At 42.0% G+C, this 17410-nt stretch overlaps 1 protein-coding gene across 1 annotated transcript in view; it reads right to left on the bottom strand.

Moving 5' to 3' along the window:
- The window catches only part of LOC113052704 (dihydropyrimidinase-related protein 2-like), a 28365-nt gene that overhangs the window by 3983 nt on the left and 6972 nt on the right, over window positions 1-17410 (bottom strand). Inside the window, exons 2-11 of the mRNA XM_026217115.1 lie at window positions 16522-16610; window positions 16223-16407; window positions 15291-15455; window positions 14295-14356; window positions 13936-14016; window positions 12961-13029; window positions 12445-12565; window positions 3234-3390; window positions 1832-1973; window positions 601-771 (exon numbers count right to left, since the gene is read on the bottom strand). Of these exons, the coding sequence (XP_026072900.1) occupies window positions 601-771; window positions 1832-1973; window positions 3234-3390; window positions 12445-12565; window positions 12961-13029; window positions 13936-14016; window positions 14295-14356; window positions 15291-15455; window positions 16223-16407; window positions 16522-16610 (1242 nt within the window). The remainder of the gene's footprint in view (window positions 1-600; window positions 772-1831; window positions 1974-3233; window positions 3391-12444; window positions 12566-12960; window positions 13030-13935; window positions 14017-14294; window positions 14357-15290; window positions 15456-16222; window positions 16408-16521; window positions 16611-17410) is intronic.

Genomic DNA, 17410 nt, shown 5'->3' with positions numbered 1-17410 from the left:
TTGTATTTTCAGCATCATTACCCAGTCTTCAGTGTCACATGATCTTCAGAAATCATTCGGTTTTGCTGCTCAAGGAACATTTCTGATTATTATCAATGTTGAAATCTCCTCATCTTTTTTGTGGAAACTGTGATACTTTTTATTGTGGATTTTTTAATGAATAAAAAGTTCAAATGAACATCATTTGTTTGAAATAGAGGTATTTTGGTAAAATTGTCTTTTTATGCATACTTACTGAATAAAAGTACTAATTTCTCTGACATTTCTGAATGTTGAATGATAATGCACATTAACATATCCCAGAGTTCACTGCGCTCAGATAATTGACTCTTTGTATATTGACCACATCTGCGTCTCACTCCAGTCGAATTAAATCAGCACAGATCGCAGCATCAGCCTCAATGACAAACAGGAGCAGACAGAGCGAGTGAGTCAGAACAGAGGATGATGGGAGTCAGAGCTGGTCCAGACCTAATGGTGTAACCCACCCACATCACGGTTCAGTCAAAGTGCATTCAGATGCACAAACAGCCTGTGAGGCACTAATCTAACACTCAGACCCCAGAGCTTCCTACGATTACATGATTAAACTCTTCTCACCAGGTGGTGGCTCTTAGCAGAGATGATTTTGGTGGTGTCGGGCTCCCAGAGCACCAGGTCGGCATCAGAGCCCACAGCGATGCGCCCCTTCCGTGGGTACAGGTTAAAGATCTTGGCAGCGTTGGTGCTCGTCAGGGCCACAAACTGGTTTTCATCCATCTTACCTGTCACCTGTGAAGCAGATCATTCATCTTAAGGACAGGGTCAGAACTTTAAGGGAGTGATTCAGTAAAAGTGAATGATACGGTATTTGGTATAGCTTATGAAACAGATGCCTTTTATTTCTTGGCATTTTATTTTTAAAATGTTGTGATTTTTTTTTTTTTGTAACGTGAGCATTTTAAGTGAAAATGGTTCAATGAAATGTTGAAAGATTAATGGCAGAAGTATGGTTATCATTTATTGGAAGGTTATTGGTAAGGATTAATGGACATATCAGAAAAAAAAAATAGATTAATTGTAAAAGTTCATCAAAATACAAATTTTCTACAGCCCTAAAACAGATTACTTCAAAAAATACAATGAAAAAGTATTTTGCATTAATAATAATAACATGTATTATTATCTTTATTATTTGAATAATCATTGAATTTGAATTGAAGTAATAATAATAAATCATCAAAAATATATTTATATTATTAGTGATAAATTATATTAATTGTTTGATCGATTAACAATAATATATCTGTATATATATATATATATATATATATATATATATATATATATATATCATTAAAATAATAATTTATAAAATCTAAATATAATTTTTTTTACACATTTATTATAATATAATGTACTATATATAAGAAAATAAATAATACTATTTATATAATACCCCGTATTTTTCGGACTATAAGTCGCACCTGGGTATAAGTCGCATCTGTCCGAAAATACATCATGATGAGGAAAAAAAAATATATAAATCGCACTGGACTATAAGTCGCATTTATTTAGAGCCAAGAACCAAGAGAATCCAGCTCTCGCGGCTGGAGACGGTAATGTTTTCTCTTGGTTCATATCTCTCGGTTCATGTCAAATTAATTTTGATAAATAAGTCGCACCTGACTATAAGTCGCAGGACCAGCCAAACTATGAAAACAAGTGTAATACGGTAATACAAATAAACCAGTGCATAAAAAATAAGAAATGCATAAACTCCTCAGGTCTCATTTAATCTGGATCTGTAATAATATTAATAGACAGATAAAGCAGATGAATGATCTCTCACCACACACTTGTCCCAGATGATGGACATTCTCTCCTCAGTACCGTTAGTTCCCTCCGGGATGAGGGTGAAGTCATCTTTGCCCACGGCCCTCTGGGAAGTGTTGAAGGTGCAGTGAGCACTGCCAGTCACCTGCAGATCACCACTTCACAGAAAACACACACCAAACACTTACAAACAGTATTGCCTTTGCACATACAGAAGCAATATAATGTGTTTTTCATGTGTTTTTTTGGCAATGTAATACCATAGTATTCTTAAAAACAAACAAACAAACAAACAAAAAAAATATACCATATACCAATCATTCAGTAAAACAGTATATTGATAGCTAACAAAATGCTTTTGGAGAGTAGTGTGACTACTCCATCTAAACTCTCTAAATCTAAACATATTTAGCTATTATTTAATAATTATTATACATGGCATTTTATGGCTGCATATGAATTGTGAGACTAAATGAAATATTTATACTTGTAAAAATTTATTTGTAATACCACATTAACATTTAAAATGAATTTGAAAAGGCAAAATCTTATTTAAAAATACATCTCAAAATATTTAGCTAATTATTATTTTTTTATTATTTTACATGCAATTTTATCACTGAGACTAAATTAAATATGTATACTTAAAAAATAAATGAACACCACTTAAATATTTTAAATTAAAGAGAGTTGATCAAGAATAGTAAAAAAGAAAATGTGATCATTTACAAGATACGAGTTTCCTTTTCTTTCATATGCATCTTATTATATTTGTTTATTAAAAAACACCATGACATTACCATTGGATACCATCATTTTACCATGTACCATTATTTGTTATTTTAGTATCATTAAGATAATATTTATATTGTATCAATACTTTGAATTTGTTTTAAACTTTCTTTCATCTTAATTTTAGTCATTCTGACTTGTGTGTGTCTGTGTTTGTCATTTTCATAACTATATATTTTTATTCATTTTACTTCAGTTGTAGTTTTAGTTATTTTAGAACTAAATTAAAATGAGAAAAGCTGCGTTGATCTATCTATCGTATCTCATCAGTTGACAGTTATTTGAAGAAACATTTTTGTTTGATAAGATTTTAGTTTTACTGAACTATAATAACCCCAGAGTTTCTCCCACAGTATGTTTTTGTATCATTTCAACTCATTAATGGATTCTTTAATTGTCATTTCTTCGTTTATCATTAGAATAAGTAGATAGAAAAGCTCTTTTTTGAGTAATGGCGCCCAGTAGTGATCACCCATAACTAGTCTTCTCTTTTCAATCAGAATAACGGATGACATACAGTAAGTGCTTGAAAGCTAAACCCTTCTCTGCACGCACTCACTGTGGTCCAAATAGCCCCTGTACTCTATATCCCATAATGCACTGCTAGAGCAGCTGCGGACACACACCAGGCCAGCAGGGAGTTGAGATAGTCCGGGGTGGTGGGGTCGGGGCTGAGGGGTGGAGATGTGATGTAGGCTGCAGCTTTGGCCCAGTTCTTGCTCCAGTAGTGAGTGCCATCTGTCCCCAAACTGGCTGTGATAGGTTCCCCGTACACCACAGTACCTGTGGAGAAACAGACACTGGGTCAGAGTCACTAACCGGTTTTAAGAGCTGTTTCAAGATTTGAGAGCTACTTCATTTTGCTGTATAACATCTTCTGAAACCAAATAGCTTAAAATGTGATCAAAACGCCTTTAAAACCAGCCCACAAAAAAAAAGAAAAAAAAGAAAATCTTGAATACAATGAAGAAAATGTCAATTAGTGTAAAAAGACTAAATATACGTACACATATTTTTTTAAGTACAATGTCTAAAAACAAGTAAATTAATCTTTTTTTAAGCATATTTAGAGATTTTTACTCTACTTTTTATAAGGCAGAGTGATAAAAACACAGACAGAGTCCCTGCTTAATAAAACAAAACAAAAAAAACAATACCCACCCTCATGGACTTTGTACTGGTTATAATGGGGATTGTATTGGTTTTAATGGAAACTGTAATGGTTTCCCGAGAGTCTCTGCTGGTAATTCTATTGGTGGCATGTTCAAACCACTACGTCGTAATGGAATATGGCCCAAAATACGCTTCGCAATCAAAAATAACCTAAAACAAGCCCATATCAAAACTCCCCATACCTAAAATACATAATTTACAGTCACTCTTATACATTATACACAATTTCAACTTGAAAACCACTAGTAGTAATCATAAACAGTATGATTTCATAAATGCACTCAAAGCTTCCTCCCTCACAAAACTCATAATCCAGCAGTTTTATCAATGGTAGAATGTTAAATATTTCAATACACGCATTTCAATCAATTGCAACTTATGCAATATATATAAAAATCATGGGAAAAACTCATGTAGATTAATCTTGTGATGGTATTTGTAGAGGAAACTGTTAGCACCTCTGTTTTTTTTAAGCAGGGTGACGTTATCATAGTGCTCAGCTAACGCTTTTTGTGCCAATAAGCAGAAAAATTCAGATCAAACACAAATTTGGGGTAAAATAGTTCATTTTAAATACTTTTTCAGTATTGATCAAAATGCATTTCCCTTGAAGAGTCCTATAGCTTTACCCACGCTAAGTGTTAGCCTAAAGCATTAGCATAATAACACACCATTTCCATAATAGTAATTTCACTGCAAAAATGATTTTGTTACATTCATGTAGTATTTGTCTTGTTTTCCATTACACTTTAGATTTAAAAATACATTAAATCAAGATACAGTTACTAGAGAAAAAATTCATGAAGATCAAGTCTTGCTTATACGGAAGTTCTAAGCGGCCATGCATTATAATTTTTTTCCTTTTTGTTTTCTCGTTATAACGACTTAATTTTCTCGTTATCTCGACATAACGAAGTTCGTTTTCTTGTTATAACGACTTATTTTTCTCGTTATCTCAACATGACGAAGTTCGTTTTCTTGTTATAACGACTTATTTTTCTCGTTATCTCAACATAACGAAGTTCGTTTTCTTGTTATAACGACTTATTTTTCTCGTTATCTCAACATAACGAAGTTCGTTTTCTTGTTATAACGACTTATTTTTCTCGTTATCTCGACATAACGAATGTTTGTTTTCTCGTTATAACGACTTATTTTTCTCGTTATCTCAACATAACGAAGTTCGTTTTCTTGTTATAACGACTTATTTTTCTCGTTATCTCGACATAACGAATGTTTGTTTTCTCGTTATAACGACTTATTTTTCTCGTTATCTCAACATAACGAAGTTCGTTTTCTTGTTATAACGACTTATTTTTCTCGTTATCTCGACATAACGAATGTTTGTTTTCTCGTTATAACGACATGACAGTTTTACTGTTGCTATAGTAACGAACTCAACTTTGACAGGCATCTGATGGACAACCATGCAGGCGCTCTTACTGTAGCCTATATTTCAGCAAATTTAGCTTCGCCCAGGTAATAAGGTCTACAATACTGTATATAAATAAAGGCTGATCAATCACTGTTGATTTTTCCAGAGACAGTACAACGAACATTTTGTTTTTGTAATTAACATGTTTAAATGGCAACACCACGAAATTAGAGCTGCTTGGATTAAACTCACTTTTCATTTTCCCTTTATTTGAAATAAAATTATATATAATTTGTAATTTGTAGTAGTCATTATATGATGTGGCAGATATCATGTTACAAGCTTCTGTTTGAAAAGAGCGTCCATGTGTACGTGTAGTGTGTGTGTGTGTGTGTGTGTGTGTGTGTGTGTGTGTGTGTGTGTGTGTGTGTGTGTGTGTAGAAAAAAATGATTACAACATTATAGAACAAAACTGAATTAAATTAGCCTATGGATTTTACATATACATCACATTTCTCATCAATATGGTTAACAATAAAGATTAGTAATAAGGAAAAGAAGCACATCAGCCTACATCGTTAAATCCCGTCCTACTGTAGACAAACAGAATACAGTGATGTCAACCTTGGTTTTGATAAGCAGTTATTTTTTGACACAGAACGCGTTGGTGAAACTCATGCATCTAGCAGGAACTTAATACACAAAATATTCATATTGATTCAAGCATTTAACATTTATGAATTAATTAAATGTCAGTAATGAAGACTGCACAAATTATAGCGATCACGAGGAAGGTCCGCGTACAGTAAAGTGGATAGTGTACAACACCCCTTCAGTTATATTCAGGTCTATAGTGCCACCTGCTGGCACAGTTTTGTAACTTCTTCGAGAAAATTAAGTCGTTATAACGAGAAAACGAACTTCGTTATGTCGAGAAAACGAACTTCGTTATGTCGAGAAAACGAACTTCGTTATGTCGAGAAAACGAGAAAATGAGGTCGTTATAACGAGAAAACGAACTTCGTTATGTCGAGATAACGAGAAAATTAAGTCGTTATAACGAGAAAACAAGAAGAAAAAATATTATAATGCATGGCCGCTTAGAACGTCTCGGTTACGTACGTAACCCTCGTTCCCTGATGGAGGGAACGGAGACGTTATGTCGACCGACAAATGGGGTCTCACTTGGGAGGCCAATCATCTCTGATTTTAAGAGAAAACGCCAATGAAATTGGCAAGTGGATTAACACACCTGAGCCACTCCCCGTGCCAACGGGTATAAATAGGGCGACAGGTGCATCCACTCATTAGGTTTTACGCTGAGGAGCCGAGAACGTGTCCCGGCAACAGCGAATGGTTCAAGGTTGTGGCATGGGGACATAACGTCTCCGTTCCCTCCATCAGGGAACGAGGGTTACGTACGTAACCGAGACGTTCCCTATCTGTCGGTCACTACGAGTTATGTCGACCGACAAATGGGGTACTATGGAAAACGCCATAACCTGAACCTCGTCACAACCCTGAGGCGCTGCAATTGTTGACAAGCCTTGGCGTGCCACAAAAGCTACACTTAAGGTCGTAACCTTCCCAAAGCCCCAGCGCAAATTCACTGACCTAAGGGAAACCTTATCGTGGAGAAATACACATATGGGATTACCCGTAGGGAACCCAGCCATATGGACACCTAGCCCAGTACAGGGGCTGACCGGCTCCGGGCATGCTAACACCAGTACTGGGCCTGGCGACAGACTGCTCCGCCAAGTCTGACGCCGAGAGTGCTGGAGGATGCTCGACCAGGGTACGCCAACCGGGGAACTCTACTGGGAGAAGAAGGCGCTCACATCCCCGTGTTAGGGGGAATGGCGCAGCAAGCGAGACACCTAGCCAGCCCTTCCCGCCAATTACCTGTTACCCAACACACGGGAGGAAACTGGCTCTACACGGAGGTTGTAAAACCTCGCAAAGGTGTTAGGTGTCGCCCAGCCCGCAGCTCGACAAATGTCTGCCAGAGAGGCGCCGTGCGCCAACGCATAGGAGGAGGCCACACTCCGTGTGGAGTGGGCCCTCACCCCCAGGGGGCACGGCTCGCCTTGGGAATGGTAAGCCAAGGCGATGGCGTCCACTATCCAGTGGGCCAACCTCTGCTTAGAGACAGCCTTCCCCTTCTGCTGACCTCCAAAGCAGACCAGGAGCTGCTCAGAGCTTCTGAAGCTCTGGGTGCGGTCCACGTATATGCGAAGCGCTCTTACGGGACACAGCAACGACAAGGCTGGATCTGCCTCCTCCAGGGGCAGTGCTTGCAGGTTCACCACCTGGTCTCGGAAGGGAGTGGTGGGAACCTTGGGCACGTATCCAGGCCGGGGTCTCAGGACAACGTGAGAGTAGGCCGGCCCGAACACAAGGCACTCTTCACTTACCGAAAATGCTTGGAGGTCCCCGACCCTCTTGATGTAAGTGAGCGCGATCAGGAGCACTGTCTTGAGAGACAGGAACTTCAGCTCGACCGAATCCAGCGGCTCAAAGGGACCCCTCTGAAGTCCCGCCAGGACAATAGAGAGGTCCCAGGAGGGAATCAAGGGTGTCCTAGGAGGATGTAACCTTCTGGCACCCCTCAGGAACCTAACGATCAGGTCATGCCTCCCCAGGGACCGGCCGTCCACTGCATCGTGATGTGCTGCAATGGCAGCCACATACACCTTCAGGGTGGAGGGTGACAGCCCACGCTCCAGCCTACCTTGCAGGAAAGAAAGCACGACTCTGACCGGGCATCTCCGGGGGTCTTCTCGGTGAGAAGAACACCAATTCGTGAACAGACTCCACTTCAGAGCATAGGCCTGCCTCGTAGAAGGGGCTCTAGCCTGAGTGATAGTGTCTACCACCGCTGGGGGCAGATCACTTAGGTCTGCCGTGTCCCGTCTAGAAGCCACACATGGAGGTTCCAGAGATCTGGACGCGGGTGCCAAATGGTGCCAAGCCCCTGAGAGAGAAGGTCTCTCCTCAGGGGGAAGCGCCAGGGAGGGGCTGTCACGAGGAGCATGAGTTCCGAAAACCAGGTCCGGGTGGGCCAGTAAGGCGCAACCAACAGGACCTGTTCCTCGTCCTCCCTGACCTTGCACAGTGTCTGTGCGAGCAGGCTCACTGGGGGAAACGCATACTTGCGTAAAGCCAGAGGCCAGCTGTGTGCCAGTGCATCTGTGCCCAGGGGGGCCTGGGACAGGGAATAGTACAGCTGGCAGTGGGAGGACTCGTGGGAAGCAAACAGGTCTACCTGGGCTTCCCCGAATCGACTCCAGATCAGCTGGACCGTCTGGGAATGGAGTCGCCATTCCCCGGGGAAAGTGAGCTGTCGTGAGAGCGCGTCGGCCGCACGATTGAGCTCCCCCGGGATGTGGACAGCGCGCAGCGACTTGAGCCACGTCTGACTCCAGAGGAGGAGATGACGGGCGAGTTGAGACATGCGACGTGATCGTAAACCGCCTTGTCGGTTGATGTACGAAACAGCCGCAGTGTTGTCCGTGCGGACCAACACGTGCTTGTCCAGCACTAGCGGACGAAACCGTCGCAAAGCTAGATGCACTGCCAGCAACTCCAGGCAGTTGATGTGCCAAAGCAGTCGAGGTCCTGTCCAGGACCCTGAAGCTGCCTGCCCGTTGCATGTCGCGCCCCAGCCCGAGTTGGAGGCATCTGTTGTGACAACAATGTGCCGGGACACTTGTTCTAAGGGCACGCCGGCCCGTAGAAAAGCAAGGTCCGACCAAGGACTGAATAGGCGGCGACACATCAGTGTGATGGTGACACGATGTGTACCGCGGCGCCATGCCCATCTCGGGATTCGGGAGTGTAACCATTGCTGAAGTGGTCTCATATGAAGCAACCCGAGCGGCGTGACTGCGGCTGCGGATGCCATATGCCCCAGGAGCCTCTGAAAGTGTTTCAGCGGTACCACTGTCCTGCCTCTGAAGGAACTCAGGCAGTTCAGCACTGAGTGGGCACGCTCGCTGGTGAGACGTGCCGTCATACTCACCGAGTCTAACTCCATACCGAGATAAGAGATTCTCTGCACAGGGGAGAGCTTGCTCTTCTCCCGGTTGACCTGAAGCCCCAACTGACTGAGGTGCCGAAGCACGAAGTCCCTGTGATCGCACAACTCTTCTCGGGACCGGGCCATAATGAGCCAGTCATCGAGATAGTTGAGGATCCTGATGCCCACTTCCCAGAGTGGGGCAAGGGCGCCCTCCGCGAGGACCTTGTACTGCCATGCCTGACCCTCGAAAGCAAAGCGCAGGAACGGTCTGTGACGAGGGAGGATAGAGACATGAAAGTACGCGTCTTTCAGGTCGATCGCTGCAAACCAGTCCTGGGGCTGGACGCATTTGATAATGCGTTTCTGCGTCAACATCCTGAACGGGAGCTTGTGTAGGGCCCGATTCAAGACTCGCAGATCCAGGATAGGTCGAAGGCCACCGCTTTTCTTGGGCACGATGAAGTAAGGGCTGTAAAACCCCGTCCTCATCTCGGCTGGAGGGACCGGCTCGATTGCATCCTTCGCCAGGAGGACAGCAATCTCCTCGCGCAAGACAGGGGCGTCCTGGACTGCCACCGAAGTCTTGAGCACGCCATTGAACTTGGGGGGTCGCCGGGCGAACTGAATCGCATAGCCGAGTCGAACCATCCGGATGAGCCAGCGTGACGGGTTGGGCAGCGCAAGCCACGCTCCCAGATACCGTACAAGTGGCACCAAAGGGACAGTCGACATACCCGCAGTGGTGCAGCGATAGGGAGTCGTGCCGGAAGGCCCAGAAGGCACTGCGTCCTGGGTCATCGCAACCACACTCCCCGTGTTCCCGGAGGAACTGGCCAGAGACGCGTGGAGAGGCGTTGCGTCTCCGAACCGCGACCTCTTGGCCGCTGGCGAAAGGGGGCGTCGTGGGTGAGAGTGAGGAATCTGTGCGTCCGTTCGGCCAGTGGCAGAACAGAACAAAACAGAAACTGAAGATTCTCCACCCGGCCCTCCTCCGGGGGAAGGAGTTGCGCTGTCTTCGCCATCTCCTGAAGAGCAGTTCTCCGCATCTCCGAGTTGCCCGTGTCAGGGCCGCTTGGTCGACCTCTTCGCAGCCGGGAGTGACACGGGGGGCGCCGCTCTCCTGCGCGGGGCTCGACGCGCCGGCCTCGAAGAACTCTCAGCACGGGGCGGAGCTGGCGTAGAGGACGCAGGGGGGCGCCCACGGCGACGAGCAGGCTGAGGCGCTACCCGCGACGGAACGGTGGCAGCCGGAGAGACACGTCGGGGCAGGATGTGCTGAATGGCCTCAGTCTGCTTCTGTACCGCCGAGAACTGCTGGGCAAAGCCCTCGACAGTGTCGCCGAACAGGCCTGCCTGGGAGATGGGGGCGTCGAGAAAGCGCGCTTTGTCCATGTCCCTCATCTCAGCCAGGTTCAGCCAGAGATGCCGCTCCTGGACCACCAGCGTGGACATCGCCTTCCCGAGGGACCGCGCCGTGACCTTCGTTGCCCGTAAGGCGAAGTCAGTCGCCGTGCGCAGCTCCTGCATCAACCCCGGGTCGGTACCACCCTCGTGCATGGCTTTGAGTGCCTTGGCTTGGTGTACCTGCAGGATAGCCATGGCATGCAGGGCAGAGGCAGCTTGGCCCGCAGCACTGTAAGCCTTGGCAGCGAGTGCGGCCGTCAGCTTACAGGCCTTGGACGGGAGACGCGGACGATTCTTCCAAGTGGCGGCGTTTTGTGGGCACAAGTGCACCGCAACCGCCCTCTCCACCTGGGGAACCTCTACGTACCCCCTGGCTGCCCCGCCATCGAGGGTGGTGAGGATGGAAGAGGGAGAAGAGCGGCTTCTGGCCGTGAAAGGGGCCGTCCACGACTTCGTCACCTCTTCATGCACCTCCGGGAAGAAAGGCACCGGAGCAGAACGAGGTTGTGAGCCGCGTCCCGCGCCGAGAAACCAGTCATCCAGCCGTGAGGGCTCGGGACTGGGCGGTGTAGTCACCTCCAGTCCGATACTCACGGCTGCCCGGGCAAGCATGGCCGACAACTCCAAGTCCGATTCGGCAGCAGCGACAACACCCGAGGGGGGCAGCCCCGCCGAACCTTCATCCTCAGAGGTCGATAACCCATCCCCCGATGCAGCAATCGACATCTGGTCTTCGGGCGGCGCACCGAAAGACACGCTGGGACCGCTATGAGACGGCCCAGCAGAATCAATCGGCAGCTGCACGGGACAGTCGCTGCGTGAGGAGTGAGAGGTCCGTGGGGCGTGGCCCGGCGGAGAAGCTCTCACTGTGATCCTCAGATCTCCCAGAGCGCCAGCCGGCGGCCCTCTGCTTGAGCCAGAGAGACCGGGACGGGTGGCGACAGAGGGGTCTGCTGCACTCCCCTTGAGAGTGAGAGACGCGATCGCAGCGCTGCCATGTTCATACGCCCACAGTAGACGCATGAATCATCCACGAGCGCAGCCTCAGCGTGTTGGACGCCCAGACACTGCAGACAACGCTCGTGACCGTCAACCGAAGACAGGAAACGACCGCATCCAGAAGGACACGGATGAAACGGCATCTTGAAAAAGACGCGAATCGTCCGTGATTTGCTCTTTTAGAACTGTCTCTTTTAGCCGAAGCGCCCAGGGGAATCGCCGTCTTGCAGGGACACCGCTGTAACGCGCCGTCACACCGACCAGGAACAGTTTAAGCAAAAACAAAGATGATGGCTTTGTAGTGATTTTCTTCATCAACTACTCGGCTCCGAAGCAAAAATCTAATGAGTGGATGCACCTGTCGCCCTATTTATACCCGTTGGCACGGGGAGTGGCTCAGGTGTGTTAATCCACTTGCCAATTTCATTGGCGTTTTCTCTTAAAATCAGAGATGATTGGCCTCCCAAGTGAGACCCCATTTGTCGGTCGACATAACTCGTAGTGACCGACAGATAGGGAACTTCCGTATGCTTAAAAAATATGAAAACATATTTTCTCTTGTTTAAAGCAAAAACTCAATTCATTTAGCTTTTTCCCCCCAATATATATATATATCTCACACATATATTATATCTTAAGTCATTTTGCTTCTCTAGTAAATATATTTTCATTTATTTATGTTTAGATATTCGTAGAAATCAAGACCAAAAATTTACAAAAAAATAAACTTTTTTGCAGTGTAGTCAGTGTCACATGTCCTCGAGTTACAGTAGGAGTGTGTTGATAATTTGAGAATAAAACCCATGTGCCGTTCTCCAGGCCTCTCTGGGTGATTCAGTGGGATGTCAAACATCTGATGTACCTTTTTTCCTGGCCTGTGCGATGACATCAGCAGCGCTCTTGCTCATCACTTTGGTGATGTAGAGCGGGCAGTTGGTCTGATTGGCGACGGTCACAGCCCGGTTGACGGCCTCGGCCTCCACCTATAAAACAACGGCTGACACTCACTGACCTTCAGCTGAAATTACAGATGCAGCCGCTGTAAAGTGCCTCTCAGCACCTCCTGAACGCTGACTGCACTTTTTGTGAGGTTAAAGCTTTCTGGAAGGCTGATGTGCCTGCAATACCAATGATCAATGAGTCTGGCAGCAAAAAGAGTGGGAAAGTGGAAAGTCTGAAATCCCTTGATCCCTAAAGGGAAATAAACCATGCATGTGTTTTGTAGGTTATTTTGGAAGCGTTCTTGGGTCTCAATGTACTTGGAAGGCCGATGATGTGCTAAAAGCCCTTCCATGTGATGCACAGCTGTAATTCTGCAGTGTGAATGTGTTGTGATGGTCAGTTTGGTGTAGTTTGATGTGCATGTAAAGCGTTTTACCTCCTCTGGACGGCTCAGGACATGTCCCTCTGGACCAGTGATACCCAATCCCAGAATCCTTTTCTGCTCCTATAAACAAAAGAGAGCAAAAGAGGTTTATAGTTTCAATTTTTAAGAGGTTTTTTTTGCATTGAAAAATTACTGTGATGACAATTAAGCACATTTGACCCCAGATTATAATAACTGTAATGGAGACATTTTACTTTTTAATATATATTTCACTTATTTTGTATTTCTAATTTATTCTCTACTTTACTTTGACTTTTTTTTATGATTTTACATTTAAATCAGTGTAAAAGCAATACAACAAATACTATGTTATTTATAATTTTTTTGTCACTTGCATTAATCTTATATATATATATATATATATATATATATATATATATATATATATATATATATGTGTGTGTGTGTGTGTGTGTGTGTGTGTGTGTGTGTGTGTGTGTGTGTACATAATAAAAATCTTGTGTTCACCTAACTTCATTTACTTCTTCAAAAGTGAAGGAAATAAGCGAAAAATAAATAAATAAATAATGTAAAAAATGCAATATAATAGTTTTAGCATATTAGAATGATTTCTGAAAAATTTAATAAATGATAGAAATATTTATTAAATCTAAAATCAAATATATCAACATTAATTATAAAATATATATAAAATGGAAAAATTATTTAAATTGTAATATTATTTCATACACACACACACACACACACACACACACAAACATTATATATATATATATATATATATATATATATATATATATATATATATATATATATATATATATATATATATATATACACACACACACATATAAAATCCTAATATCAGTTATTTATATTTATTTATATACTTAAGAATTTGTATTAATTTCCTATTTATTCTAATGATTATTTATATCAGATAGATTTTTTTATTTTTTTAGATTAATATGAAAGTAATAAAAAAAAAAAAAAAAAAAAGTTCACCTCAGCAATGATGTCCCCGTTCTCTGCGTGCACCTGGGCGATGGCTCCCAGGTCTCTGATCACACTGAACACCTCGTACATCTACAACAGACAGGAACAACAACACTGGGAGTGTTTTCTGTGTTTATGCAGTGCAGTTTGTTTTATCATCTGTTCTGGATATGAAGCAACAGGAAATGTGGTGAACATCAGAGCGAACAGCACTGTTCCCCGGTGACCGTCAGCCATGCACGCTCAAATCAGGGAAATTCATCAGGACTGTTCTCTCAACATACCAAAAACACTTTCACTGCTGATTTAGTGTCCAATCCATCTTTATCAGGATAATTAAAAGAATATGCATGAGAAATCATCCATACCTGGGAGTCACTTAGCTGGAAAATGTCCTTGTAGGCCAAGTAGACCAAGAAAGAGTTAACACCTGGGAGAAAGAAAAAACAGGATGCAAAACATCAGACAAGGACATGCATATAGACAGCAGGAGCTGCTGGATCAAGCAAGGCTGAAGTAATGGGGTTATGGACTCTGAGAGCTTAAAAGCAGAAATACAATGCTTTTAAAAGCGCATGTAATGATTCTTTTCTTGAAAATGTGTGTAATTTGAACCATAAAGTACCGAAACCATCACTTCCATGTGGGAATACTGTTCTAGGTGTATAAACTTCATTGATATAACTGCTGCACTGCAGTGTTAATTTGATTTCTCCAGGAATAGTTTGCTAGAAAGTTTGCTTAATAAATACATTACACTGTAACTAAACTCATTCCATTTTAGTTGACTTAAAAAAATTGTTGTAAAAATGCATTATTTTATGATTTTCATGTAATGTTTATATGAAAATATAATACTAGGTTATGTTATAGTTGAATAAACTATTTTACATAAATATGTATTTTATTTATCGTTTATTTAGATTTATTTTATATAAACTATTTTAATCTTTGTTTATTCTAAATTATTCATTCTATTTGTTTACTTTATTCTCAAAGACGAATGTAATGTACAAAAAGACAAAAAGACTTTCATGAAATGTTTTTTAATTCAACTGCCTAAATGATCACTTTTCACATGAGAACACTGTTATAGGTGGATAAAGTAGTTAATAATCACTGATGTAACTGCAGTATCTAGATTTTTCACATACAGTAGAATGTGAAATTTACTGGATTTACCCACTTGCCATGAGCATTTATACCTCAAATCTTATGTTAACATGTTGATACGTGTATTTTTCAAAGGAAAAATTATCTTCTGTCAATTAATATTGCCACAAATGCACAAATCAACTGATCTAACCTAAGCTTTCACTTTTGTTGCACACATGCAAAAGTGTGTAAACTCCAGAAGAACATACCGTGATCTTTGACCAGCGCCTCGAGCTCGTCCTGCATGCCCTTGTGCCACTCTGTGATGTCCACATGAAGAGCGTAATCGCAGCAGGACTTGTGGTCGGCCCACTCCCTCCACTGGTTAAAGGCAGAGATCAGACTGACGCCCGGCTCTGGGACCACATGATCCACTGAAAACACACACATACAAATCACTGTTTAGTGATACTAAATACTTGCATTGCAGAAATTTCAGTATATGTGTGACCCTTTGACCACATAACCAGTCTTAAGTGTCAATTTGTCGAATTGAGATGTATGCATTATCTGAAAGCTGAATAAATAAGCCAACATACAACTATTATAAAATCTGGAATCTGAGGATGCAAAAAAAAAATCGCCTTTGAAGTTCTTAGCAATGCATATTACAAATCAAAAATGAAGGTTTGATAAAGTTATGGTAGGAAATTTACAAAATGCCTTCATGGAATAAGATCTTTAATATCCTAAAGTTTTTTGGCATAAAAGAAAAATGGATAATTTTGACCCATGCAATTATTATTATTATTATTTTTATTTGGCTATTGCTAAAAATATACACCAAGACTGGTTTTGTGGTCCAGGGTTACATATTAAACACATCATTTGTCTCGCAGTTTTTAAGCTAAACCATCACAGAGAACATCTCGGGGTCAGTATCATTTTAGTATTATATTCATATACTATTACAGTATTTATGAAAGCTTTATAATTTTATATTTTCAGTTTTCATTTAAAGTTTCAATAAGATTGTTATATGCTTTCCATTTTGTCTGTCACCAAAAACATATTTGATTGGAGAAATGAATCCTGTTAACTAAAAAAAAAAATATGAAATTGTAATTCATAATGTTAATATTCTGATAACTTTATAGATATATATAATACATAAATAGCTCATATATGATATTAGACATACTGATCATAGTGGTGCCCCCAGCGAGAGCAGCTCGTGTGCCCTGGTAGAAGTCATCAGCTGCTATCATTCCTCGGTCGGGCATCTGGAAGCGTGTGTGAACATCGATGCCACCGGGTATCAGCATCCTGCCGTGGGCATCGATGGTCTTCACGCCGCCAGGAACTATGAGGTTTTCACCAATTTGCCTGGAGACAGACAAAAAAGTTTCACAAAGGTCATCTCTCAACTGTCGGTGGTTCCTTATAAAAATAAGACAACATTGGAAAATAATGACATCAAATAATAAAAAAAACACTTGCTTGATGACTCCATCCTCAATATAGATATCGGCATGAAAAGACTGATCATCATTCACTATCTTTGCTCCTTTAATTAGAAGTCGGTCACTCTGTGAGAGAGAGAGACAAGAGAGTTAAACAAAAATGCATTTATTCCCAGTGCCTGAATACATGCATTTATACAGTAATTTGACTAACTCGATAGGTATCACAAGCTATCAGTTTAAGCACAGAAACACTTGTTCAATATGAAAAAAAAATGCATGTGGATATTTCATAGTAACATTTGACTTTTTAAAGCTAAATCTTATTCTCTACACACAAAATTAATTTTCTAAGCGTTCAAAACTAAAAACAAAAAACGAATTATATATATATATAATTGTTTAAAATGTTGTTAAAAAATTTACATGTATCCATATATTAATATAAATAATTGTTATTCATCTGAAATATTAGTAAGTTAGATCAGTAAGTGAGTCATTTTTGCATTTAAATGCAATTATGACACCAAAATCAGCAGTGGTCCTACAATTTCATTGTATGCAGAAAAATACAATGAAAATAAAGGGTTCCAAAAACATTGCAATGAGTGCTGACATAAGCAATGTTGAAAAACAAAGTGATTTGATTTGATTGGATAAATGTCTTGGCATGCCAAGGCCACTGTAGGAAACTATGAATGAGATGCAGCTGTAGATTGGGGACAAACTGCACGGTCAGAATCCTGTTATAAACCACACAGCACACTAAAACATGACCGGCAAGCACTGGACATCAAGTTCAATCAGAGCTGAAGCATAAAGATCACTGAGGCACATTAGAGAAACAGTGATTCTTATCGTACTAAATCAATTCTGACATGCCATCATAAACCCAAACATCATTTCAGGACGCCGCCATCGACTGC

The sequence above is a fragment of the Carassius auratus genome, chromosome 33 (genome assembly GCF_003368295.1).
Source record: "Carassius auratus strain Wakin chromosome 33, ASM336829v1, whole genome shotgun sequence".
Taxonomy (NCBI): Eukaryota; Metazoa; Chordata; class Actinopteri; order Cypriniformes; family Cyprinidae; genus Carassius; species Carassius auratus.
This window is presented reverse-complemented; position numbering and strand designations above follow the sequence as displayed.